Source organism: Azolla caroliniana, unplaced genomic scaffold, assembly GCF_043228905.1.
Source record: "Azolla caroliniana isolate FFs.n. ecotype wild unplaced genomic scaffold, voAzoCaro1.0.p SCAF_3, whole genome shotgun sequence".
Lineage (NCBI taxonomy): Eukaryota > Viridiplantae > Streptophyta > Polypodiopsida > Salviniales > Salviniaceae > Azolla > Azolla caroliniana.
Genome location: NW_028230438.1, coordinates 21,968,606 through 21,996,501, shown reverse-complemented (window position 1 = coordinate 21,996,501; position 27,896 = coordinate 21,968,606). Strand labels below are relative to the sequence as shown.

The window sequence follows — 27,896 nt, the reverse complement described above, 5'->3', positions numbered from 1 at the left end:
AAGATATGTTGCATATTGCACGAGATAATATAAAAACAGCTCAAGATAGAGCGCGTTTTTATGCCGATCATCATAGGCAACCTCGTGTATTCAACCCTGGATAGAAGGTATTTTTACGTGTACCTCACAATTCTAAGACATTGTCTACGGGTAAGTGCGCTAAGTTAGCCCCACGGTTTTGTGGACCTTTTATAGTCCTCAAACGCATTGGGTCATCAGCCTATCGTCTCGCTCTTCCTAATGGTGTCGGAATTCATCCAGTCTTTCATGTGAGTCGTCTAAAAGAACTTCTAGGTTCTGGCGACAATACAATTACGACTGAAACTCTAGTTACTTCTCAAGAATTATCTTCTAAACCACATGTACCAGAAAGAATTCTCGATGTTAAAACAAAAAAATTACGTACTAAAGAAATCCGAGAATTTAAAATAAAATGGATGGATAAATCAATAAAAGATGCCACATGGGAACGCGAAAATACTCTTAGAACTAACTTCCCTAACTTTCCATTGCAAGAGTGCAATGTTTTAAAGAGGGGGAGTATGTTACGGGCATGACCATTTAATATCCCGTGGTGAGAATTTACCGTAGTATTCTATACACGCGGATAAGTGTGAGGGTTAAATGAGAGTGTAAAGAAGGGGAGGATTACTTTTAATCCTCGGGATTGAGACAACCCATTAGGTCAAGTGTGAACTTGCCTGGGGGCCTTGGGTATCGCTATAAATAAGAGGCCTAGCTACCCTCATTTGATGATCTTTTGACTACATCGAGACTCTGCTCGTGTGGTGGGTCAACTCTTGTAGCGAGCGCGCCAGCACCAGGTACGACTCGACGCCACGACGGTGGTATGGGACGCCGATCGAGGCTCGAGTCCGTCTCGATCCCTTCGCTCGGGGGTGGTCGGGTGGATCGGCACCCTTCTTTCTCTTTCTCCTTTCTATCTATTATTACTTTATCCTTATCTTAAGCTTACTTTAGTACTTAGATCTATAATACCTCTTGATTGGAAAGTATATCAATTGCGTGCTTGGTACTATCATGCACTTGCTTGGCTCGTGCCAATATTGTTTGAGGGCGCACGAGTTCGCCAAGGTTCTTGTAGGATTTACTCGAGCCTCAATATTAGTTGTTCTAGTTTCAAAATCCATTATGCATACGATGGAATCAAGGGCCAAAGCCAATAATCACATTCTTAAAACCCATGCGCAACCAATGCTCACATGAGGTGGTCATGACACTAGTCTTTGTGTCAATTAAAGCTATGAACTTCATACCAATCGCCATCACGATAAACACCAATGCATATAACACAAAACATTCACTAAGGAGAGAGCATCATCCACCACATAGCTCAAAGAACAAGTATGTATCGTGCTAAATCAAGGCATGACACACCCACTATTATAGGCATAACCTTGCGAACCAATTCTATGGCTACTTTTAATATGGTAGGTAACAATCGGCAATGGTTCGATTTAAACCAAATAGAATACGAAACCATGGCTTAATGGTTTAAAGTTTAAACATATTGGTTTAAATGGTTAGAACCCACGGTTTAGTGGTTTTTTTTATATTTTAAATATTTGCTAAAATAATAATAATTTGTTTTTAAAACAAAATTTTCATCTTTAAGCTTAATTCTCACATTTTAGGGGAATTTTGGAAATTTTGAAAAATAAAAATTTAAAATAATTAAATCTTTTAAATTTTTAAAATTGAATTTTGACCTAAGTTAAAAACCAAAACCAAACCATGAAATTGTGGTTTTAATGGATTAATGGTTTAACGGTTTCGATTCAAATGGTTTCATGGTTTGGTTCTATTCAAGTTTCAAATTTTTTAAATGGTTTGGTTTTGACACTCTCAAACTCAACTGAATTGTTGCCAATTGTTAATGGATTATGGTAGGGTAAGATATCCAATTATCTTAGTTGGATGGGATAATTGTTGGGAATATGTCTAGTACAATACCTTTTTATGATTGAATTTGCCATCTCTTTCACTTTCTTGATATCGGGTTTTCCAAATGTCTTTGTGGTGGATTGCACAAAGGATTGTGTGCTACTGATGAAGAATTGAGATTTTAGACAAAAGACATGAGATCCAATAAAGTTTGAGAATAATAGCTTGGTTAACACAATGAGACATGAAAGGACAAGTAAGGACCCTACATTATGCTACAAAGAGACTTCGACAGTCCAAGAACTTCATGTTCAAAGGATATTGGATAACCAACACAATATTACTTCATGGGATTTCCATGCTCTCCCTTCAAACAACTAGGTTGTTTGTATACTCTTTTTATAGGCCCTTGAATGGCCACCATGTTGTCATGCACATAGTGAGCTTTGTGCATAGCTACAAGCGGCACAATTACAATGACTTAGTGGATCATTGCTATGAGAATGATAAATTTGGTTGCGCTCGTGGCCTAATGCTAAATAATGTAGGCTATCATGAGCAGGTATATGGTTAGAGTTCCACTCATCCATTTGTGATTTTTTTGTTTGCTTTGGAGCGGGTCTTACTTTGTCATTTCATGGAGTTTACTTGTGAAGCCTATTTAGTTTGTGATCACATTGTTAAGGCATAAATGACTTGGTTGATGAAATGTCGCCTTTGATCATGGACTAACTTGACAAAGTGATAAAGGCTTTCTTGCGGAAAATGGGTTGTGAATGCATGTGTATGATCCCAATGGGCCTTTACTTCCACTTACTATGTGGAGTAGTTGATGGCCACAATAATGTACATGTTGCTTATTTGGGTGGCAACCAATTTGAGCGACAAAGCTAAGGGTCTATTTGTAAAATAACTTGAGTGGGAGAATGGGACGGTATGGCGTGTTGGGGAAATATGCCAACGAAGGTCGCTACTTTTATTTTGTATTAACTTATGGGTTAGTGTTGCTCATGAAACTTAGTTTCAATGAGTCTCAAACGTATGTTTTATAATGTAATGCTAGTTTGAATCGTTTATATATACATACTTAAAAAATTTGTGGGGTATATGTTTATTTTTTATCTCTATATTTAGTGTTTGTTGTGATAGCCATTCATTGATTGTTTCTGCATATATGCATGCATTATGGGTTTCTTTAGTAGCCACAAATAATTATGAGTATGACACTACAAAAGAAGAACTTGACTTACTTCTGAAAATGAATTACTACATATTTATTGTGGAGAATAACGCCATGCTTATCTCTCTCTTCCTTACCCCTTCCATATGCCTTCCATATGTGATTGCAACTATACTACTCTAGGAAAACGACAACAATATATGCTCATATGTGTAAGAAAATAAGCTTGCTTTCCCCCCTAAAGTACATACATACATACATCTCTCTCTCTCTCTCTCTCTCTCTCTATTATATACTTCATACATATCCCTTAATTCACTAGATGCGGTTGTGGAATGTTCTCTCTCTCTCTCTCTCTCTCTTTGGTGAAAACACACAATTATATTAATAAATATGTGTAAAAAACACTACTTACAATGGGTGTGACCATGAAGTATGGTCACCCACTAACTACACTACACTACATGGGTAATGGAACATGTTGAATTGTCAATAGGCAAGACGAACATTCCACCAAGGAAATGATTTCCACTTGCTCCAATAAAGAAAATTGTCACATTAGTACTCCCTTCAACTTTCGTAGATATGCTTTCACTCCATGTCTACCATCGAATACAAAAGCGTTGCGCATATTCCAATTATGACACAATTCCCAATATCTCAAAAATAGAAAAACAATCTCCATCTCTGACTTTGGGTCCACCTATGTAAATTGTGCAAACACCCTTTGTTTAGGTGTCAAATAACCATGGATCATTCCCATGTAACCATGTCCAAACATCCAACTTCAAAACCTCCATAGCCAATGAATCCCAAGCAAGTTGCTTAGGATCATCCATGATTGAATGTTCAGACGTAGATTGAGATGCATCAACACACATGTTAAAATCACCCATAAGTAATCCTGGACGGCCCACACATAGGGTTTGACGGAGTGAGCCCCATAATGCAATACGTTGAGTGGCTTGGTTAGGGGCATAAATCCCAACCACCCACACAACCCCGCCAAAGAAAGTGATTTCTAGAACCAAAAACCTACCATAAGGATCATTATGCACCACCTGAGGAAATACTTATCCCGCACGATTAATACCACACCTGAATAATGATTATTAAGATGTCCTGCATAGAATGATGAATATCCACGCAAATGAAATGTGCATCCTGCTAACTCATGACACTTATGCTCAATTGCACATAATATATCCCATTCTTTACTTAATAAAGTTTGCCATAATATATACTTCTTATGAGGAGAACATGCCCCTCTCACATTCCATGTTACCACTTTTATTCAGTCAAAAATGTTATGGGTGCACTCGCTCCTTTAGAGCAATCGATGTCATGAAACTAGTCAAAGCATGTCCCAATGCTGCATATGGATTTTCATGCACCACATCCTTAGAGTTGTCTGTCGAACTCTTTTGTTTAGGTTCTCCCGCTTGACGAAAACCTCAAGAATTCGATGAATTTACAACCCGTCCCAATGAATCAAATTGAAGGTGAAGGGGTAATCCCTTATCCCTAAATTGTCTTTGCCAAGGAACTTTTCGAGGACCCTCCCTAGTTCCTGAATTACTTTTCCAAGTAGTCTCACGAGTAGTGGGCAAACTATTACGTCGCATATTCATTGATTTGCCCTTCAACTTGCCCTTAACCTGATGCCAATCCTTTTCAACAACAACATCATTACTAGTTCTATCCAACAGTTTTTTCCCCTTATCTATAACTACCAAATTTTGTTTTTCCATATCCATAGATTGAGTTCCTTTATTCTTAGGGCCCAAACCTTGAAGTGAAACCTCTTTATAACCTGCTTTAGATGATGTTCCTTCATCCATAACAACCACCATATCTGACACACCAACATCTCTCCCAACTCCTTCCTTACCATTCCCTTCATTAGGAACCTCTATAGTTGAAGGACAATTACGATGGCATTCCGCCATAAAGTGACCCCATTCACCACATCCAAAACAGTGACCTGCAAATGTCTCCCACTTCAATTTAAAACAAAGTCTTTTCATTCTAGGTGTGTTCATACGCACCCATCCTGGCCTCTTACGACTTGTATCTCATAACACACAAAATCTGCACTTATTTGTAGCATTTGCATGTGGAGATACCAACACTTTACCCATTTGACTCATCAACTCTAGTAAAAGTGGCCATAAAAAAACATGCTTACAATCTATTGTTACCCAAAAAGGGCAATTATTGTTTCAACAAAGCATGATAGTCCACAACAGGGGACCATTGCATTACATGCACCAATCGGTTATAAAAAAACATTGGAACTTTAGACAACAGTGCACTTCGATGTTCCGGTGAACGGAACACTACATCATAAAACCCTTGTGGTCCTGCATATATATCTTCAACACAATTTGGTGACACAATTGTGTTCAACCATTGTTTAATCCAATTAATGTATGGGGGTTTCCTAGCAAAAACAATATAATTGCACGATCATAGAATATATCAAAAGATTGCAACAATACCTTAACACCAACATCCACATCATGCACATCCTTATCATTGCATTCTTTTGTTGCATTTTCATTTTCTTCCACAATATTAGACAATAAGGTATTGGCAATTCCCCATAAAGTATCCCAATTACAATTATCCTTGTCAACCTCATCTACATGTATTATTTCGGCACATGTCGTTTTTTTCTCATTAATTTCCTCAATGCCCTTAAACCTCTTAGAGCTTCCAATGTCTTCCCTTTCACGATTACATTCAACCATCACATTACTCTTTTTTGGATCAATTGTTTCCATATTGATGTCCCCCACAAATTGAGAGGATTTTATGTTTATATCCATTATTCTCGATGTGATAGTGATCCGGGATAAAAACAATTTTCCATAAACAAGAAAGACAACCGGAACTCACCCGATTGAAGAGGTCGAAGATGATGAATACAATCGAAGACCCGCAATGTGTGTTGAGTATGTGGATGCCAACAACACAAGATTCCTTGTTTTAATTGCTACTTCTCGCACAGACCATCAATTTTAACTTGCTATATCTCGTTACGAAGCTCTTCTCTCTCTCTCTCTCTCCCCCCTTCTCCCTCTCAATTTCTTCGTTTTGAGTGTCTTTATTTACACTCTGTCATAGGAAATCTGTCTCTTGAGAGAGAACGAGAAAGAGAGAGGTAGATAGACAGACACACAACGACATGCAGAACCCCTTTTCTAATTTTGATTCTCCTTTCGTAACCTCTGCTCTTTTCTCTCTCTCTCTCTCTCTCTCTCTCTCGATATATATATATATATATACACACACACACACACATACATATATTGTTTAATTAATGTCAAGGTTCTAATTGCCATAATAACCAAGATAAAACATATAATTAAGAAAGATAAAAAAAACACGCTTGATCAAAATAGTAATCAATTTAGTCAAGTTTGCATGTAAGAATAATACATAGTGGATTAATGTACATGGATTCCTAAGTGTGAAAATTGTGAGTACGACGGTTGATATGGAAAAAACCCTTATGTATTAATGGGAATAGCCCAGGAAGATTGTAAAACAACCGCCTATTGTAGCGTGAACCAACAAACCAATCATTCAACAACAAATTATAATTTATTATTTGTGAGGTATACAAAAATCCCTTACGGGTTCATGCTTTGTATTTCATTATCGTGTGTTTGCCCTTTGTACTCCTTGTTTTAATATTTATCATTCAACTTATGCACATTCATGAAACGATGAGGGATTACATACATAGCCTAATGTTATGCACAACCTCTTATAAATTTGCCTACGAGGTACAAAGCGAGAGAGATGAGACATGAATTAAAGTATTCAACAATGTAAGTGCATCATGAATATAGCAAATCCAAACTTTATTACACGTGCTCACTATGTCATCGATGAGGATTAATTTCATGTTGTGTGAATACAATGACTTTGCTATATTGTCAATGAAGATTACATGCTAAAAAAACTAAAGTCTAAAGGTTAAGAGGACGACCATATCAATGTATGTCTATATGCATAAATCAAAATTTCATAACGCTAGGACACCAACCAATTGAATTAATCCATGCAATACAAAGGATGTTGTCTCTATCAATGTTTATAGGCAAATACACAATAATTTACACATGAAATTCAACAATGAGATGTCAAATATGTACATGATGAATTTGCTTCATAATCCCCGATCTTGACCTCATGAACTCCCCAAATAATAAAAGAGAATATTTACAATCAACCTTGCTAATTATTTTCATGAATTGTTAATGAGCAATAGTAATCATGTAAACAAATGTGCAATACTTGGGAGCATCAATTGTGTAAAATGAATGTGCATTGCTCAAGAAAATTACAGTGAAAATATCACATTATGTAGATATGCATGTAATTATAGTTACTATGTTTTTAAAGGTAAACTACCTTTTTTATTAGGGCATATGGTGATTAATTTCACATCGTGAGGTAGACTTTAGATATTACCCATAGTATGATGGATATATTGACAATATCTGCAAAAGATGAACATGCTTTCTCAAGGATTCATGTAAATCAAATGGTGTTGCATTCCATATTAAAAAATAATTGAAGGTCACGACTCACAACTAATAGCTATATGATCGGTTGAAAAACAACCTATGTGAACTGAAGCTATAGGTATTTTTATGAGCCCTTTCGTTGATCCAAAATGACAAATTTTATATGTATTTCTAAACCTCAGTGAAACTATATGTACACATATACATAAAAACAAGTCTACATTAAAAATATATCAACGAAGTTCTCTAAGGTATTTTGACCAATATGTATTTTACAAGCCCTTTCATTGATCCAAAATGACAAAATGTATATGTATCTCTAAACATAAATGAATATATATATATATATATATATATATATATATATAAACCAATGGACATTAAAAAGATATCGATGAAATGCTATAAGTTATGTGGACCAATGATATTGCCCAAAGAAAGAATATAAACATAAAAACAGGTCTACATTAAAAAAATATCAACGAACTTCTTTGAGGCATTTCGACCAATAGGTATTTTTACGAGCCCTTTCCTTGATCCAAAATGACAAATTTTATATGTATATATATATATATATATATTGTGAAATGCACATAAGAACACATGAACACCACAATATATATATATATATATATATATATATATATATATATATATATAACCAATGGACATTAAAAAGATATCGATGAATTCTCGAAGGTATTTCGACCAATGATATTGCCCAAAGAAAGAATGTTCCAAGAATCTTTGCCTTAATATATAGGCCTAAATACATACATACATATTTGTACATAGATTATAAATTTCTTATATTTGGTGAACATGCACACAAAAAACCCCCTCTGAAAGTCTTTGACGCCTGTTAACGGAACTGGATTGGTTGAGAGAGGTTTGTTGTGTTTTTTGCAGGTGAGCTCTATTGAGATATTCACCGATGTCTAATTACTAATGAAAAACGCAGATAGTAAATTCTATTGGTTCCCAAGAGTTTGGTGGATTGCCAGTCGTGGGGGATTTACGTGCGTTTATGTGTGCATAGAATAAAAGAGACTCGCGTGAACCCCTTCTATCCACGTGGCAGAAGCCGATTGGAAACAGTCCCACATGGGAAGATCTATAACTGGACGTGCACTTGGCCACGTGGAACCAATCGCGAGCAGCAGCGGATACATCCACACCGTCCATTACGCCAGCGCAGCAGTAGATATTTCTTTGGGGCTATCATGGGAGATTCGATGACGTGGCCACTAGGAACTGGACGGAGCGTTCTGATTGGTTGGAGGTAAATATCAGAGGCCACGTAGGACCACAGAAACGCCACGTCGGACGAGGATCTCTTCTTCCTTCTCTGCTTTCAGCCATGGCAGGTTTCTGCTTTCCCTTCGTCTCCTTCGTGTCTGCACAGATTCTCTGTGGTTTGACCTAATTTCTAGAGTTTCTTCCGTTTGAAGCTCCGGATAGGTCTGCGGCTCCCTTTCGTCCATGCACAGGTAGGTGTGATTTCTTAACTTAATCCTTTACAGTTAAACCGGTTAGCTTCGGACAGCTTCTTGTTTCTTCCTCTGCGTCTATTCAAATGTTTCTTCTCTTCCCTAATTATCTATAGCTTCTTCTGTCTAATTTCTGATAGTTTTCAACAGATTCAGCCAGTTTCATGCTTGTGCTCCTCCTTCGTTCGACCGCTTAAAACAGTTTCTTCCTTCTTCTTCTTCTTCGTCCTGAACAGATTCAGAAGGTTTTGTGTGTCTTCTTCAGTTTTAACAGATTCAGACAGTCTCGTGATTCTTCTTCACTTTCAACAGATTCAGACAGTCTTCTGCGTCTTCGTCTGTCTATGCAAATGTTTGTGTTTTTACCTAATTCTCCACTGTTTTTTCTGCCCGCAGACTTAGACAGTTTCTTCTTACTCTTTGCAAAGGTTGACGTTTCCCCTAATACTAAACAGTTTATTCTATTCGCAGCTTCATGCAGTTTCTCGCTTTCGCTGCATCCTTTTCTTCTTCTATGCAAAGGTTTGTTTTTTTCCCCTACTACTTCCGTGTGCAGTTCCATGCTTCTTTGTTCATGTATGCACATGTTTGTTTTCTGTCCACATCCTCCACAGTTTTATCTGTTCAAAGCTTCAGACTCTTTTTTTCTTCTTCTTCGCGTATGCAGAAATTTGTTTTTTCCCGACCCTCAACAGTTTCTTCTGTTTCAAAGCGTCAGACAGTTACTTGATTTCTCTTCTTCTTCTTCTGCTGTGAACGTGTTAGTTTCTGGCCGTAATTCTCAAACACCTCAGCTTCACAGTTACTCGCATTCCCTTCTTGTTCTTCTTCTTCTATGCACATACTTTTATTTTGATTGATACAGTTTCATGTAATCTTCATTTTCAGACAGTTTTTTCTACTTTGTTTATGCATAGCTTTGGTTTGTGATCTGATATTGTGCTACGGATTCATGTAACGCACCTTCAAACAGTTTCTCTCTTCTTCTCCGCTACTTTGTCTACTTGTGTGTTTTCTTCATCTTGTTTGTGCACTGATTAGCTTATGCATTAATCCTTAAAAAACGAATACAACTTCTGGCAGCAGCACATTCTACAGTGGAAGTGTGTTCATGATCCCATCGTGGTGGATTCAAAGACTATTGCTACCAGATCCCTAACCTTTTTGCGCCATACAACAGTTTCTCCCAAACAGGAGCAGAATTTTATATCCATTATCAGATCCATAACAGAAGCAAAGTCATTACCACGTTCAAACAGGAGGCAGAATAAAGTCACTGCAAGATCCAAAGGCAGAAGTATAGTCATTTTACCAGATTCTAAACAGGAGCAGAACTATAGAGATTATCGGATCAAATCAAAAGCAGAAGGATATACATTATCAGATCCAAACAAAAGCAGAAATATTTTCATATTCATTACTATATCCCAAATTGATATCTATATAGTCAACTGCTTTACAAAACAGGAAAATAATTAGTCATTTACCCTGCAATGAGTACTGTCCCTCGTCAGAAGTGGATTCGCAGACTCTTGTCATCCCCCCTTGTCAGACCGCCTCCGCGAGATTTGGATCAACGACAGGTCAAACTCAGATTTTCCGCTTTTTTTATTTATAAAAACTGTTCATTTTGTAATGTTTGTTTGGATTTTACACTCTTATAGATTCAAATTGGTTTGAATTCTGAAAGTCATTTGATCTACTCTGATTAGTCAAGATAGAAACTCATGCCCACAAAAGTCATCAGCTCCATCTAACAACAAGGGAGATGATATAAGCAAAATTTAGAGTAATTGTATCTCATCTTGAGACGAATAATGTCCAATATAGCACAGGAATATAACCAATAATGACGTTGGTGCTACTGCAGGATACAGAAGACTACAAATTATAGTTTGAAGGGTGGGCTATATTATGCTGTTCCAGCTATGAGGGTTAGAAAAATGGTTTGAGGGATCCTCTCCGATTTTCTGTTGTGGATGCAAATAGCTAGAGATATTTACAAACTCATTGGTTGAGGAAGCATGGAGATCAGTCAAATAATAATTGTGTATGCTGAGATTATCCTTTGTACTATTCAGTTTCTTTGAGGTGAAGAAAATGTAGACTATGATGAAGAATGAGAATTAGTCTGTACTATGTCTCCAGTTGGAATCACAATCCTTATAACTGACAATACATTGTTAAGTACACACATAAACCTGCATTAATGGAAACATTTAGGTAGAGATTGATCCAGCTCATAGACAATCACATAGTTGGCATAGTCTAGATGACTATGATTTGAAGTCTGGACTTAGATGTAGGTTTAAAAACGCTCAATGTCAGGATTTTAATCTCAATCAGCCTTAGTTTAGTACATATACCAAACGACTATTAATTATCTTGGGTTCCAACCTGCGCATATGACAAGGACCAAACCATACACACATACATGGTAAAGGACTTGCTTCGTGGTGGAAGTGAATATGGCATCAGTCCCAATAATGGGGGTTTTCAGGAGCAGCTGACCGTGGCCCCAATTGATCACTCAATAACGAGAATTTGGGCTCAGGGTCTTATTTATTGAATCACCTAACCTCCATCCAACTGCTTTCACACTCTTCTGGTAACAATGGGCTTTTTGTATGATTGATGCACATCAGGGTGTCTCAAATACCTTTGCCATGAGAAATGACACTCCTTTGATTAATGGATTAATGGTAGGAAGAAACATCTTAATAAGAAGTGTGCCAAGTGCAAATCACTGAGCAAATGACAAGAGAGTGGCTTTCATATATATTATAAACTATGAGTATGAAGGCCCATTACGGTTCTACAATATGATATTCAATCATCAATGTTGTTTAACAATCAGCTAAAAAATCACCCTGCCAAGCCTATGTTTATAACGTCTTCCCACATTCATACCTCAAGGGAGAATTTTACCATGAGTCAAATGTGTGCCATGTTTCTAGTTGTACTTTCTGTGTGACTTAATAAGCAAGATTTCAATCTCATACACTGTAACGTAAGATGTAGTTTCATATGATTTTCTTTCATGTCTATTAAATATCTGTCGTACGTTATTCTATATCAGAAAGGGGAACTGTCCTAGGATAGGCGCTAAGAAAGGAAATGTCTGAGATATGCTGTGTGCCAGTGAGGGTAGCCTTTTTTCTGCCTTTAATGCAAGGTTTGGTACAGCCTTTGCATATCGTCAAGTGAACATTGAAGCAGGGGACTTTCATGATAAGGGTCTTGTTGTAACTTGTTGTCCTTTGGTGGAAGGCATCCATTGTGTCATGTAAGGCTGTTGCAATATTGGCTCACTAAGCAGATTTCTTCTTGGAAATTTCAAAGGTTCTTTGCAAAGTGGCTACTGCATATAATTCGATCTTATTTTGATCTCATTGCTTCTATGTGGAGGATTTTTCTACGTAAGGTAATGGCATATGAGGACCAACAGTGCCTAGGACTTTTCTTGCTAGAACTCAAGGTACACAGGGAAAAATTGTTGAACGATTACAATACAGCTACATAAGCTCATCCACAGAACAATCACAACTTTCTTTAGCTCCATTACTCCTAATTCTACAAGTCAATCAATGGCTACACAAATGGGCTCCCGACCAGGACATACATATCAAAGGGGTTACAATAGATCAGGCAATAGCAATTTGTCGTCCACTTAGGCCCCGGCCCCATGGACCACGATCTCACCACCCTTGTCATCGACAGATAAAGGCCATTATATCCCGCCATCTCAGGTGCTTCCCTCGCTTCGGAGATCTCTCCATTCTGGAATATACTTACATGCTAGAGATCTTTTGAAGACAAAAGCTACGATATATCTTACTTGAGAATCTTACATGTGCTGATAACAAGATTCTTTTTGTCTCTTCTTGTCTTATTTACTTTTATCTTTCCTTAGTGACATTTATGTTATTTTGATTTGTTGTTCTCAAAGATGAGATAACACTTAAGATGCAATCTCTTGTTTGGTCTTATGGGTGGTTTTGGCCTCTTAAAAGATGTTAATATATCTTTCTTTCTTTCTTTCTGGTCAACCATCTTTCTGATATGGATGTGGTGGTGTTCAGACAGAGATATTGGCATATGTGGAATTGTTTGCTCAGTTTGCATCAGAGGCCTTCGGACATGATATTAGTGAGGTAATTGCAAATGTTGTTTTATAGTCTCCGTAAGACTTTTTTTAAAAGTTGGTCTAGAATCTAACTATGCTCTTTGTATTTGGACATCGTTGTGCTTGCTATTGTAAACTTACAGCTGGTTCGAAGTCATTATCCTCATTCAGAAGCTTCACTCTTGGATGATGTATTGGGTAAAATCTCGATTCCTTTGTTTCAATACTGAGAATCACCATTTGTTTTAGAGACTGCACGTCGTAAGCCTGATCTGACACTCAAATTTGTTATTTTGCAGCGATTTTTATCTTGCATCATCCTGAACATGGTCATGCAATTTTACACGCATTATTGTCTTGTATCATCGATAGAACTGTTAGTTATGACAAGAAAGCACCCCCTTTTGGATCCTTCATATCTTTATTCAATCCTTCAAGTGAGGTATGCTAAAATTTCCTGATGTATAGGGATGCTAGAGACATACTTAAGGCCTAGGCACTTCTTTTATAATTGTTTATTTAAACTTGTCTTCTTCAATGAAGTGTTTGCAGAAAGATTTGTCTGAACAGTGGGCTTTGGCATGTGGGGAAATTCTTAGAGTGTTAACCCACTATAATCGTCCAATTTCTAATACTGAGAGCAGTCAGATACTGCGACGATCCATTGAAACTGCTGGATGTGAATCAAGTTCAGGCAGTGCTGCCTCAAGTCACATGGTTGAGGAGGTACATGCTTACCAAGATCAAGAGCGAAAGATGCCTACAAGGTTTCTGACACCTTGGATTACTGATAGTTTACTTGCTGCTCCATTGGGTGTGAAAAGCGACTATTTCAGATGGTAAAGAGATAGTTTTACTCCTCTTGAAATTCTTTAGGGCCAGCATGGACATGCTTCTTTTTTTATTTTCTCTGGCAATCTAGGTCCAATAATAGCCTTGATTTGTAATCGTAATTCTCCTTACAGGTGTGGTGGTGTAATGGGGAAATATGCAGCTGGAGGAGAGCTAAAACCACCAACGACAGGTGAAGGTTTAACTATGTATATCCCACCTCAAGTGAACTTAGAAAGAAAGAAAAATATCTTAACATCCATAGAGGATCATAATGGCCTACGAGATCTAGCAAAGCTTACATTTGTTTATGTTAACTCTTCAAATGTGAGTAACAAAAAACATGTCCTTGACTCTAGCTTCCTGAAACTAAAGATCGTGAACATGTGTAATCATGAGTAATAGACACCAATCAGATTTGGTGCCTGATCATTGCAACTGAAATTGGTGCCTTTGAAGTTATCCAGCATGAGATGATTCTATATGGAATTTGATATGGTTTCACAAAGTTTGGGCAGGCAGTGGAAATTCCAGCATATATGTTAGAACTTATTGTCATTTTCCTGAGGGTTTGGTCATATTACTGGTCAGTTTCTTGGAAATGTTTCTATTTTCACCCACGTATTGTGGCATTCATAGAAAATCTTACATAGTAATTTTGAGCCCTGTTCATCTATAAGTGATCACCAATTTATTTTTCTTAATGCGGGCTAATTTCCGTTTGTGGCAACTAAGGGTTGTGGTGAGAATTGAATTTTAACTCTGGTATAAAGGACTATGGCTTTAACCAGTGTGTCAACTTTCCTGGAGCTGTTAATTAACCATTCTCTTAAAGTCTTCATTTTTCTGTTCAGTAGTAATCATGTGACTTATTGGTCATTTAAGTTTTATTGTGTACAAGGATATGAATCACAATGCATGTAATGGAAAAAGAAAAATTAGGGGGCATAAAATGTGTTACCTATGGATTCAGTGTGTCTTTTTACAATAATGCAGTCACTGTTTACGAAGGTAGATTATGCTACCTCTAAGAATATTGTCTTCTTCTGTAGTTGGGACCAAGGGTCCTGGAAAGCATCCTCAATTAATGCCATCAACTCCGAGGTGGGCTGTTGCTAATGGTGCTGCAGTAATATTGAGTGTTTGTGACGATGAAGTTGCACGCTATGAAACAGCTGACCTTACAGCAGCTGCTGTACCAGCTTTATTACTTCCTCCACCAGCTACTGCTTTGGATCAGCATTTGGTTGCAGGATTACCGCCTTTGGAGCCATTTGCTCGTCTATTTCACAGGTGAGAACATGCATCATCTTAAGCTGATGTTCGATGTGTTGGACGGAGGAAATATTGTAATTGACAAACTCTGATTGATTCTTCTTTATTTCTTTAAATTAGCTTTTTCAACCCCCTCTCTAGCAATGATATTATATTTGAGCAATTATATGGTCAATTCATCCGTTTTCCTCTCTTTCAGCATCTAAGCAAATAAAGATCATGTCAGGGACACTTTATTTAATGCCATGATTCTTGTTATGCCAGCCTTTATTTAATTGTTCTTTTCTGCTCAGATATTATGCCATCGCCACCCCCGGTGCAACTCAACGTTTATTTTTAGGTCTTCTCGAGGCACCACTATCATGGGCTCCTGATGCACTTGATGCAGCCGTTCAGCTAGTGGAACTACTGAGGGCAGCAGAAGATTATAACTCTTCAATGCAGGTCAGTTGCAAGAGTATTTTTAAGCGTACAAATTGTATCTCATGTACAAATTGGTTTGATACTGAGATAATTGTTACCTTCCTATTTGTAAATATTGATTTATTTCTAACATAAGTGCAGTGCAATGTATTCTATATATTACATTTTTTTTCAACATGTTATTGTGTATTGCTTGTTTATGCCCAATATAGACTTCCATTAATGTGCAAATTTGTTGCAACCTTCTTTCTTCATCTGAATTGGAAAACTTTCAATTGTTTGGGAACCTCGTCAAGATTCTTTCCAAAATTGCTATCCGAGTTCTTCTATTAAGGATGGTACAGAATCCTTTTCAGTGAGCAGGTAATGCCATGTTACCAGGATTATTCTTGAATGGATCCCTTGGAAGCATAGGTGAAGAATTGGTGCAACGATTGGAATTGGCGTTTACATAATTTGCAACACCTGTTGCGCTGGCTGAAAGGGGAATTAAAAGTTGGTGAGATGCAAGTCTGATTAACATATGTTGCGATGAGCCTGATGAGGTTCAGTCTCCAGCTTGTTCTATGAAAAATAGGGTAGAAGTAAAGAAAAAATCTCCCAAGGGTGGAGACTGTATAAATAGTATGATCTTGGTTTGAGAGGGAGATGCTTATTAGTAGCTGTAGTGTACTAGCTTGATATTTAAGATTGGTGCCATTTGGTTCAGAATATGCATTTCTTCAATTCTAGTGCATCTATGATTTTGTCTGAAATCCTGCCCTACCTAAGAGATTTGTACTGCATAGAGCTGAATGTTTTGCTCTACTCAATTTGCTAATGGTTTATAACTACATGCATTTGTTAGTCTTCTTTGATCTTATTCCGTTTATGTATTTTTCCAGCTTCCTAGGAATTGGCTTCATTTGCATTTTTTACGACCTGTTGGGGCAGCTCTAGCAATGCGCTCTGGGATCGCAGCAGATGCAGCAGCAGCCTTGCTATTTCGTGTTTTTTCACAGCCAGCTTTGCTGTTTCCTCCACCTGGGCATGCTCAAGATCTCAATGGAGTTCGGCAGTCAGTGTACGGATTCCCAAGACATGCTGCAAGTCCACGGGAGCAGGTAATTTTAAGCACTTTGCAAAAGCTCCAAGCTACCCTTGAGTTTTCACATATTTCCCCAAATGCCGTAAAGTTTTCGTCATTTCCCAAGTACCCTGATTCAATCCCTGAAAGAGAGCAACTCTCAAATAGCATATGTAATTGAGGAAACAGGGATGAAATTGGCCATGAAATGAGAACTCGGCAATTTGGCGAAATAAAGAAAAATTCATGGGTATTTCAGAGTTTGCCTTTCTAATTAATAAGTGAACACATGACATTAAAGATTGATAGGATGTAATATACTTACATGGAGCAAATGTTTCTATTGTGCGTCTAACTTGTATAATGATTTTCTTTCTAAGATGGTCATTGCTGCTGCCAAAGCCACTGAAGAGGCAACTGCAAGGGGTATTGCCTCGTTGATGTGTGATCATGGGCCAGATGTTGAATGGCAAATATGCACACTATGGGAGGCAGCGTATGGACTTCTGCCCCTGAACTCTTGTGCTGCAAATTTGCCAGAACTTGTTGTGGCAGCACCTTTACAACCTCCTCCTTTATCATGGAACCTTTTCCGGCCTCTACTCCGTGTGCTCGAGTATTTGCCACAAGGAAGTGCTTCTGAGGCTTGTTTACTAAGAATATTTACTGCCACTGTTGAAGTTATTTTGCATCGGTCAGTTCCAACTGAGGAGCATCAGGAGCAAAGAGCAGGGACAAAGAGGAATAGTTCATATGGTGCGGGTAGATTTGGTTTGAAGCACACAGCTAGTACAGAGTTGCGGGCCATGGTTCATGCTTTATTTACCGAGGCATGCCCATCAGCAGGACTTGCAGCTCGATTGCTGTCAGTTGCTTTCACAGTTTATCTGAGCCATGATGCTATACAACAAGGTATAAGGAAATCCAAAAACTCACATTGTAGCAATGAATCAGAAGTGGACACAGGATCTGCAACTGTCAGAGTGAGAAAAACTGCAGAGAAAGAAAGGGGAGCAGTGTCCACATTTGACTCATATGTTATAGCTGCAGTGTGTGCATTGGCCTGTGAAGTTCAGCTCCTCTCTTTACCAGCAACTCTCTTACCGAAATCAAACACTGGGGAGCTAAACAACCATGATCATGGAGGATTGAATGGTTTGCAGAATGGAGTTGCATCTGCCATGAATAATGCATGGAGACTACTTAGGCTGCTAGAAGCATTATTGGCTTTAGTACCACAATCAGATAATGTAATTCCAGCTAGTGGTAGCAGAAGTTCAGGTGAAATAGTTGCTGCTGCTGTAGTAGCTGCTCATATATCTGAGGTGTTGGGCAATTCAAAGGCATGCATGCATGCTCTTTCAGCGATAATGCGTTGTTCACTGGAACCAAAATTATCTGCCAAGGCTGCTTCTGTGTTAGCTCTTGTTGAAGGTAATAGAAAGGTTGTAGCTGCAGCTGTTGATACAGTAGGGGTTTCTGGTGATCCGGAAAATATGTGTACTGAAGCATCAGAAAGTTGTACAGTTTCAAGGTCAATGGCCCTTGGATCAAACGTTCCTGTAGATTCATCTATTACAGGCATGAATGCACGTAGAAGATTGCAGATATGTAATGGTTGTGGCTCTAGTGGACCAACATATTCTGTGAATGTCACTTTTAAGACCCATAGAGAGAAAAATTTAGTGAATCTACCAATAAATGCGTCAGATGTGGTGTCACTTCTGTGCATGGAAAAAGAGAATGGGTCAGGTGATAATGTAGGATCTTTCATAACAACAGTTTTACAAGAAAATAAAGACTTATCTGTTGCAGCTGTGCCATTGCTTTGCAAGAAACTAATTAGTGCACCCGAGGTTCCTGCAAGTGGTGAAGGCACCTCTGCTAAAAGAGGGTGGCGACAGGTGATGTAGTTCAGCAACCTTCATTCAGTTTTTCTGTTTTAATTTCTGTTCTGATTGACATGGGAAATGATTCATGTTTTTAATTTTGGTTATTTTAGGTTGTTGAAGCTCTATGCAATATTGTTTCTGTGTATCCAGAGAAGGCCGCATCAGCAATCATGTTTCAGGTTAATGATCTCTTGAATATTATGATTGCATCCCGCCATTGTTTATCGTTTTCCCATTTCTCTTATATGCAGTTACTCTTTATTAAACTTGGTTGATGTCAAAGCAGAATCACAAAGTTGGTTATCAGAAAGATGAATCTGCTCTCTTGCTTTGATTTTATTAACTGATTTACAGGTGGAGAGAGACCTGCAACCCTGGGTGGATAATGCTGATATCCCAGAATTTGTCGATATGTGGAGGGTGAATAAGCGCATTGTGTGCCTCTTGGCTGAGCTTCTGAGATTACACAGTGCACCTGAAGCTTTGATTGTAGTGGCAAAGCACTCATCTATTGTTGAACAAGCAACAGAAGGGCTGTCTGTTGATGGTGAAGCGTGCACAATGCCACAGTTAGAGGTAATACATCTTATTATGTTCCAGCACTACAATATTTTGCTTTCCATCTATTTTATTTGCTTATTCTGGGGTTGTTTTTTAGTTGTTAGAGGCTGCAGCAGATGCTACCCGAATTTTGCAAGCAAGTAATAGTATTGCTTTAGAGTCATTGCTGACACTATTAAAGGTATGCTTCCATTATGAACGGCTGTTGATATGCAATCTTAACTTAAACCTAACCACACTTTGTTCTAAGATCAAGAGTGGTGGGATAGATATCCAATATGTTGCTCTGACAATATGAGCTGCTATTTAAGATTCTTGTGTGTTTCTTGTATGAAATCGTTGGTTTTGCTATGTCAGTAACAGGTGGGCTTGGATTGACTCTACTTTATTTTGCACCTGTTTATTGTTGCTTGGCATATATGTCTTGTGATGTTTCTTGAATGCATTCAAATAAATTGTAGCAACAAATTGGTGGGATTTGAACCTGAGTCTACTGGTTGATAAAAATATGGAGCATCACTAGGGTTATGGCCCAACATGTATGAGAAAGAAAGAAAGATATATTAACGTCTTCTAAGACCAAATCTGGCGCTTGAGACAATTGATTACAAAAATGGGATGTGTACCCAATCATCGAAAATAATGTAACATGTACCCAATCATTGAAAATAATGGGATTTGTACCCAAATTTGGCCCATGAGAGAGAAAGAGAGAAAGAAAGATATATTCACGTCTTTTAAGAGGCCAAACTAGCCTATAAGACGAAACAAGAGATTACATCTTAACTCTTGTCTTGTTTTTGAGAACAAACCAAAATAAATGCTACTAAGTAAAGAAAAGTAAATAACATAAAAAGTGACCAAATAATCCTGCTATGGTGCATGTAAGATTCTTAAGTTAAATTTATTGTAATTTGTCTTTGAAAGATCTCTAGCATAGGTTGATCCAGAATGGAGAGGTCTCTGAAGTGAGGGAAGCACCTACAATGGTGGGAGATAATGGCCTTTATTTTTCGATGACAAGGGCGGTGAGATTGTGGTCCATGAGGCCAGGGCTTATGTGCATGGAGAATTGCAATTGCCTAATCAATTGTAACCCCTTTGCAATGTCCTGGTTAGGAGCCCATTTTTGTAGACCTTGATTGACTTGTAGCATTAGGAGTAATGGGGCTAAAGAAAGTTGTGATTGTTCTTTGTGGATGAGCTTCTGTAGCTGTACTGTCGTCGTTCAACAACTTTTCCCTGTGGATCTTGAGTTCTTGCAAGAAAAGTCCTAGGCACCGTTGGTCCTCATATTCGATTACCTAGCTCAGTGGGCCAAAGCCCTACTTAAAGAGGTAATCGTATCTCCCTCTTATTTCATAAAAAACACTCTAGTGACTGTTTTTCAGATTTTACTTCCCTGATGATATAATCAGCAAATTCTTTCTTCTGGAGGTATTCATGCATATTTGCATACTTCAATCTCTAACTAATCTGATGAAGTTTGCAGCTGCCTTATCACATATTGCAGTGCATAAGATAGTCCTATGCCCATATAAGATGGCCAGATGAAGCATCCATCCTCTGATTTGTGTAAGCAGTGTCTTATAGTGGGCCATCTTCCTACAGCTCAGATATTTTGGGGCTGATCCACGTTTTTTTCCCCTAGTTTATAATATCAGTTCGGATCACTCGATTCTTTTTTACTTTGGTCATGTTTAGATGGGGACAATTGAATCTATATTGGAAAGGGGGTAATGAATTTACACTTATGCCATGTGGCTCGAACCATTGTTACATTTCAGCATACCAACAGTGAATATCTCTATGTTCAGCAAGTTGTTTTGATGATATAAATTGCCAACCTTGGGTACCTTCATTCAGGGAGGTCCCAAAGCAATTGGATACAGGTCATTGATAAAAATAATGCCTAGATGATTATAGGGGCTGCTCTCATCTCTGCCTGGATTATATCATGGGGCACTGATGCTTTGCTCCTTATCATGCGAGAAAGACTAAAGGTTTCTCTAAATCTTTTCAGTTATTTGCCTTGTTAAGACTCAGTCCCGTGTTTCTACTCCATAGGGAAGAGTAGGTGGCGTGAGTGAGTGTATAGCCACAGTTTAGTTAGTGGATCTTGGAACTGCAAATGCACATTGTCTCATAAGAGCACCAAAGGTGGCATATCTGTGAGAAAGTCGGTTACAAGCAGCGTTCTGCATGCCGCCATTTCAACACCCAATAAGAATTCTGATCTGATCTTGTTATCCATGCTTGAGTAGAGAGAGAGAGAGAGAGAGAGAGAGAGAGAGAGAGAGAGCTTCCTTAAATTTACAGAGGCGCCTTCCTGCAATTGTCCACTGCCTATCACACAACAGTGCTCATGTGAGAGCTCTGAGTATGGCATTACTTCGGAATGATGTGTATTCAAAGTTAGGATGTGCAGAGGAGAAGAAGAAAGAAGAAGATTGGAAACTGTCGGTAGAGCAATGTTTTGCAAGAGAAATGCGACATCTATTAGCCATGGGAATGTCTATTTCAATGCTTTTAGATGCAGCAACGTCACTTGGCTGTTGTGTTTCTGTATGAGGCAAAGCTTTTTTACATACAAAGCTTTTTATCAGCTTAATCACAATATAACATATTCCTTCAATTTTGTTATGAGGAATTAGTTTACTCCACAAGGCTTCGTGTAGGTGCAATCACTCACACATCAACAAATCAGGAGGCTGTGTATCTTAACTTTTTTTCTTTTTTTATATGTCCCTTTGTGGTGGGGCTGTACAGGGATAATATGAATATGATACGATTCATCCTCAAAGAAATGGAGATATAGAATGGTGGAGGATAACTCAAACTTTGCAATACAGAATTGTAATTGTTTGATTGTATGAATGCAAGGGCAAAAATTCCATAGAAAGCAATATTCACATTCTTCTGCTCAAATATTCGTTTTCATACGTTTGCTAACAAATGTGACTGTTATGAAAACATATGTTGTTTTTTGGACGTTTTCCGCAAAACTATGTTACACAATATTGGAGAAAAATTGTTTGTGTTAAGAGCGATTTGTTTCTTAATCTGTAACGCAATCTACTCTTCTTGTGCATTGAAATGAATGTTAAGACTATTAGTCACAAAATGTTGCCATTTGTAATGTGGTTACAACATGTTTTAAATGATGCTTTTACAAGTTACAACTAACTGGGGAGTTGAGTATGCATCATATCAATGTTCCATTGAGCTCTTTTGGAAGCACAAGATTGATGAAAGAGATAGTAGAGTTCTTTTGATGTGCTGCTCCTCTTGGGCTTAACATGGGATGCTACTGAAGTTTCATTCTGTAGTGAATACTCACTAAAATGGAGATGGCTAGACAGGAAACCAAGATGAAAGTGTATGTGGGAGCATTGTACATCAACTTTAGCAAGTTTTAAACATTGAATGTTGAAAATACCTACATATCATTCACTAGACTTTACTAATTGCATGGTATTAATGTCTCTGCTCCTTCAACCCATTTCCATCTCATAAACCCAACAGCATGATTTTGATCCAAATTGAATCTTGTTTTAGATAGGAAAATAAATGAATGATGCAGAACATACATTCTTTGCTCTAATACATGGAATGGCATTTTCCAGCTTGCGCTTAAATGGGAATGATTTTCATCTTCAGGATTGTGTAATTCTCGATTGCATATCCTTGTGATGTATCACAATGTATCACATGCTTTGTTTCTTTCTAGTACACATTTCATCAAAACATTACCCCTTTCGAAAAGGAGTCTCCTTTCATTTATTGAAACATGGTTATCTTTGTCAAACGCAATGAGTTATATGCACTTGTTGTAATTGTCTTAAATAGCAACTTGATGTAGAAGTTTCTTATTAGACCTCAATTTCCTTGCATAGACATGTATCTATATATGTCTGTGTGAAATACTAGACATTGAAAAATATAGAAGACATGCACACAAGGCCATACACATACCAATCATCTAGGCATACTTACATGCATATTGTTAACTTTACGAACCTTACACTTCATGAATTAGAAATTTTTTTGTAATATACATAAAGTTTTTGTACTATATTGGTTATACACACGAGGCATATAAATGGATACATAAACCTTCAAATTTCAACAACTGTTGCAAATAGGCAAGTAATATTTTGGTGGATGCCGTCATATTTTTCTGAATAAATGATTAACTCAACTTAGGCTTATTCCAAATTCGGCCCCAACTTACATTAGAAGCGATGTGCAAGTGCCACATGCTTAACAATAGAAGCTTTCTTATTGATTGAGCATGCATACATATGATCCTACACACTAAGTTTCCTTGCCCGTCCACCACTTAATTTTTTACATCCTCAAGAAGCCTTGAGAAGTGGTCAACTAAGTTGATTATTTTGTGGTTGATGCCATATTAGATGAATTACCCTCAAGGAGTTCAGATGTAGAGCAAGGACGTGCATTAGTGAAGAATCCCAAGCTTTTCACATGATATGATGATTTTGGGAGGAGAGGGCTCTCATGATTTCTTGCATGAAATGATTCATTAACCAACTTAAAATCGGCTCCTTGTATTCGCATTGCATAGAAGGGGGCAGGATATCGGGTTGGTCTTGTATCACCGATTTCATATATGTTTCAAACTGGCAATTTACAAAATTGGAAAAGGAATTTGTTAGACTATTCTTTCTCGAACACACTTGATAAAAACATGGGCTGTGGACTTGAGAACCCCTCACACAGAGAATATATAGAAGAGGAGAACCTTAGACTTGTAAAAAAAGATTCACAACAAATTTAGTGAAGAATCATAGACTTGCAATATGTATCTTTACATGAGAACCTCACACTTTTTTATACATAAATTGAGAAGATATAGTCAAAATCCATTTTATGTTTCCTTTGCTTTCTTCTCCTCCCCTACCCTCTCTCTGTGTGTCTATGGTGGCACTTGTATTTGATGGGTGTAAAGATCTCCCCCATTCCATCCTTCTTGCAATTGGGTCCTTAAATCTTGCAAGAAAAGAAGGAAAAGAAAGGGAGAAGAGAGAGAGAAAATTTTAGGGCTTTCTAATTTTCTTAGGAAGAGATTTTGAGAAAGAAAGAACAGAGTCGATTCAGAAATGATGTCTCCTTCTTCCTCTTCTCCTCCTCCACAGAGCAAATGGTTCTTGGATGATCAAATTCTGGAAGAACCCAATGCTTCCTTCTTTTGGTGTGGCCTCAATGAGCAGGTTGATGATCTCAGGTATGTTTTTCTTTCTTTCCTTGTTGTTTTTTTTTCCCTTCCATGAGCTTTTTCCTACGCTTTTTCCATGTTTGGCGCATTTTTCTTCACAAAAGAATACATTGTATAGTCTTGGAGAAGCTCATACAGTGGTTGAACACTGTATGGGAAACTAGGCCTGAATTTCCCAGGTGTAACCCGTGGTGAGGAGAATGGGTTCTAACTTTCTGCATGAGAAATTCTGGTTCTTTCCCAGATGAAAAAATGTATTTCATTAGGTTTGTGGATCCTTGCTTATTAAAACATATTTCCGAAATAGAAAAAAATGTCCCCAGCTGTAAAATTATGGCTCTTTTCCAAATTCTTACATAGGAAAATGCCCCCTGGTTCCCTCCATGCTTGGCCATGGATGCAGAATCTTGCCGAGACCGGATCAGTGAAAGTTAACTTCAATTTAGCACATAAGAAATAATGTATTATTTTCCATATGGGGAAGTCTCCTGTGATTCCCACTCCATCTAGGTAAAAGTGTCTGGAACCTTACCTACGAAAAAGCTTATTTTAAGTTAAGCAGAAAAGGGAGAAATTGTAGAGAATGGGATCTGATTTCCCACACAGGAAAATATTCCCTGCTTCTCATGCCTAAATAGGTATGCAGATCATTGGCCAAAGCTCATCATGTTGAACATTTCAGGGAGAGATGATGAGCCTGAAAGATGAAGCTGTTCATGAAAGCTGATAATGTTCTAATTTCTCACAAGGGAAGATATACCCTGATTCCTGCGCTGCAGAAACCTCGCCTACAAAAACTTAAAATGTTGGGGAAAGTGGGCTCTAGTTTTCCTAATGGTAGCAATTTTCAATGTTACTTACTGTACCTAGTTAGATATGTGGAGCCCTATCTCACTCGCCGTGTTGAACATTGCAGGGGAATTGAGCTGTTTCCCTCATGTGAAAATGCATAAATCTTCTTGTGTATATCTAATGCTTTACACATTTGGTGACTAAATATTTGCATGAATATTTGATTAGTGTAAACTTGTACAAGCTTAGAGTGTCAATAACTAGATTATCCATCAGGAGCTGCAGGAATTGAATTGCAGAGTTATTAATTTGTTGCAGAAAAAGATTCACTAGAACAGATAATAATGTTTAAAGATTACAATTTGTAATTTAACTTTGCATTTGTTTTGACAGCGTCGATAACAACTCTTTGAGACATGGTATGAATGATCAAGAAAAACCAAGCTCAAGGAAAAGGTGCAATTCGGTACCGTCTAGATAGTAACAATGATTTCAATGAAAATATAAATTCATGCTCAAAAACAAATGTGACCCTTTTGATGTTATTAATTGACTTGTATTTCATAGATCAAGAATCACTAATGGCAATGGAACGTCGAACAAGGCATGTCGAGAAAAGATACGTCGGGATCGTCTTAATGATAGGTTCAATATTTTATATTTTCATGGGAAATTCACCAAAATAACCCCCAATTCGTCACAAATTACTCCTACTAATTTCAAGGTTCTTAAAATACCACGAGTATTTTTAAAGTTCCCAATATATCCTTTATTGTTACAAAAGTCTTAAAAACCTCTCTGCAAATCTTCACTATTTTACTTACTTTGCTGAAAGATGATGGTAATTGGGTAATCGACTATATTCATTTTGTTTTCTAAATCTTTTGGGTGGACCAGGAAAGATATGTGTGTGTGTGTATCATTCAAATGTCATGAAATCTTCAACTTTTGAAAAAATAAAAATGGATATCCCAGATTCTTGGAATTAAGCACGCTTCTAGAGCCAGGAAGGACGCCAACAGCTGATAAAACGGTTATTCTTGCGAATGCATTGCATACTCTCAATGAGTTAAGGACTGAAGCTCAGCAAGTAACCGAATCCAATGAAAGGCTTCGGGAAGCAATCAAGAAACTTAAGGTTTGAAATTATTCCCTTGTATTATTTCTTTTTGGTCAAAGGTTTTAAGGTTCCATTTCAGGCTTTTCATTTTCTTGTAGAGATAGACATATGTAGAGCAAAATGAGATAGACATATGTAGAGCATGATATATGGTATTTAGTCTTAACATATATATGAGTTCATAGCAGAGTTTTCCTGATGAACAAGAGAGGGCAACCGAGATGCTAGTAATTGAGGACATATTAATGATGAGAAAAGAAAACGAATTTTATTGGAAATACTTCACATAAAACCTGTTGGATGTTATATTCCCTTTGTAAACTATTTCTATTGAATGAGTTCCAAACTTTGGACTGGCATTTTATTGAATAGGGCACATTTCTCCTGACCATTGATGAGAATATGTGTCTATCTTTCATACATCTAAATTCTTCTCTTTCTTTCTTTTAGTTGGAGAAAAGTGAGCTTCGAGATGAGAAACAAAAGTTGAAGGCTGAGAAGGAAAGGTTGGAACAGGAGATGAAGTTAACACCAATAATTCCAACTGGGTACAATATGCCACATCCAGCTGCATTGCATGGGACCATGACTGCCTTTCAAGCAGCTGCTGTGAAGCATAGAGTTCCTGTACCAATGGGAATGGGAATGGGGATGTGGCAATGGATGCCACCAGCTGCCCTTGACACATCTCAAGATCACATGTTGAGACCTCCGGTTGCATAGAATTACATTTTTGCTCTCTTTATTAATTCTTCAAACATAGCCAGCTAAACTGTGGTGAAGATTAGACCCTTGTCTTCAAAGATAGGTAGCTGACTTTGGAAATAAGTTAGTTACTCTCTTTTATCCGCCAAAATTGTCTTCCAAATTATAGAGTTGCACTACATTGCCACACACAAGTCGACACATCTCAAGATCACTTGTTAAGGACATTGACTTTTGACTGTTTTTTGCACTTCATTGACAACCTTGCTAACTTTGGACCTGCAAGTGAATACTTACATTTATGTTGAGGCCTCTTGATGCAGAGAAATGCATTTTAACCTATTTTTTTCTTTGATCTTTACAGAAAGGTATCTGCATTATTGATATATTTGTCCACAATAATTTAGCGATTTGCAACTTACTAACATTTTGATGAAACCTTTTTTGTATAAGGAAAGACAATGTTCATTTTTGTTGCTTTTTCTTTTCTTGAACTGAAGTTCTGTTTTCATGACTTGCATGATTGGTAATTATTATTATTTAATAGATTTAAATAACGTAAAATATCTTATGTTGATATATTGATCATTCAGATGTACATGGAATCCATATTATATGTACTAGTGGATCTTGTAATGGATTTGTATTGAGTGGCAAGTTAAATGTATGCCATATTAATTTTTCCCTCCATAACGTAGCGTTGATGAAATGACGTATATACTAGCAGATCTGAGAACAGATTTGTCTTGA

The 27,896-nt window shown here is 37.6% G+C and overlaps 2 protein-coding genes across 7 annotated transcripts; both read left to right on the top strand.

Moving 5' to 3' along the window:
* The first annotated feature begins 8,969 nt into the window (after positions 1-8,969).
* On the top strand, positions 8,970-22,263 carry GI (gigantea protein (GI)). Of its 6 annotated transcripts, none has more exons than XM_087317039.1 (17): positions 8,970-9,116; positions 9,267-9,468; positions 9,588-9,638; positions 10,200-10,699; positions 13,199-13,270; positions 13,386-13,440; positions 13,542-13,684; positions 13,786-14,081; positions 14,208-14,266; positions 15,126-15,366; positions 15,642-15,792; positions 16,656-16,874; positions 17,218-18,741; positions 18,840-18,908; positions 19,084-19,305; positions 19,388-19,471; positions 21,610-22,263. In XM_087317039.1, exons 4-17 carry the CDS (start codon positions 10,610-10,612, stop codon positions 21,859-21,861), a joined length of 3,477 nt encoding a protein of 1,158 aa, XP_087173165.1. In that variant the 5' UTR covers positions 8,970-9,116; positions 9,267-9,468; positions 9,588-9,638; positions 10,200-10,609; the 3' UTR covers positions 21,862-22,263. The 6 variants fall into 6 exon arrangements, with proteins under 6 accessions (XP_087173165.1, XP_087173168.1, XP_087173170.1 ...); XM_087317042.1 differs by having other exon boundaries at positions 8,986-9,120; positions 9,257-9,468; positions 10,215-10,699; XM_087317044.1 differs by having other exon boundaries at positions 8,986-9,120; positions 9,257-9,468; positions 13,795-14,081.
* A 1,930-nt stretch (positions 22,264-24,193) lies between these two features.
* On the top strand, positions 24,194-27,530 carry LOC147866602 (transcription factor bHLH115-like). The gene is made up of 5 exons (XM_087317037.1): positions 24,194-24,538; positions 25,715-25,777; positions 25,889-25,966; positions 26,297-26,459; positions 26,892-27,530. The coding sequence occupies exons 1-5, from the start codon at positions 24,414-24,416 to the stop codon at positions 27,162-27,164; spliced, it is 702 nt and encodes a 233-aa protein (XP_087173163.1). The 5' UTR covers positions 24,194-24,413; the 3' UTR covers positions 27,165-27,530.
* Positions 27,531-27,896: the final 366 nt, after the last annotated feature.

Excerpts from the sequence above, each read along its gene's own strand:
- GI (XM_087317039.1), top strand. The coding sequence starts at position 10,610 with ATGAGTACTGTCCCTCGTCAGAAGTGGATTCGCAGACTCTTGTCATCC. Across the intron at positions 13,685-13,785 it reads TATTCAATCCTTCAAGTGAG|TGTTTGCAGAAAGATTTGTC; the intron begins GTATGCTAAAAT and ends TCTTCAATGAAG. Across the intron at positions 14,082-14,207 it reads AAAAGCGACTATTTCAGATG|GTGTGGTGGTGTAATGGGGA; the intron begins GTAAAGAGATAG and ends TTCTCCTTACAG.
- LOC147866602 (XM_087317037.1), top strand. The coding sequence starts at position 24,414 with ATGATGTCTCCTTCTTCCTCTTCTCCTCCTCCACAGAGCAAATGGTTC. Across the intron at positions 24,539-25,714 it reads GAGCAGGTTGATGATCTCAG|CGTCGATAACAACTCTTTGA; the intron begins GTATGTTTTTCT and ends TTGTTTTGACAG. Across the intron at positions 26,460-26,891 it reads AAGCAATCAAGAAACTTAAG|TTGGAGAAAAGTGAGCTTCG; the intron begins GTTTGAAATTAT and ends TCTTTCTTTTAG.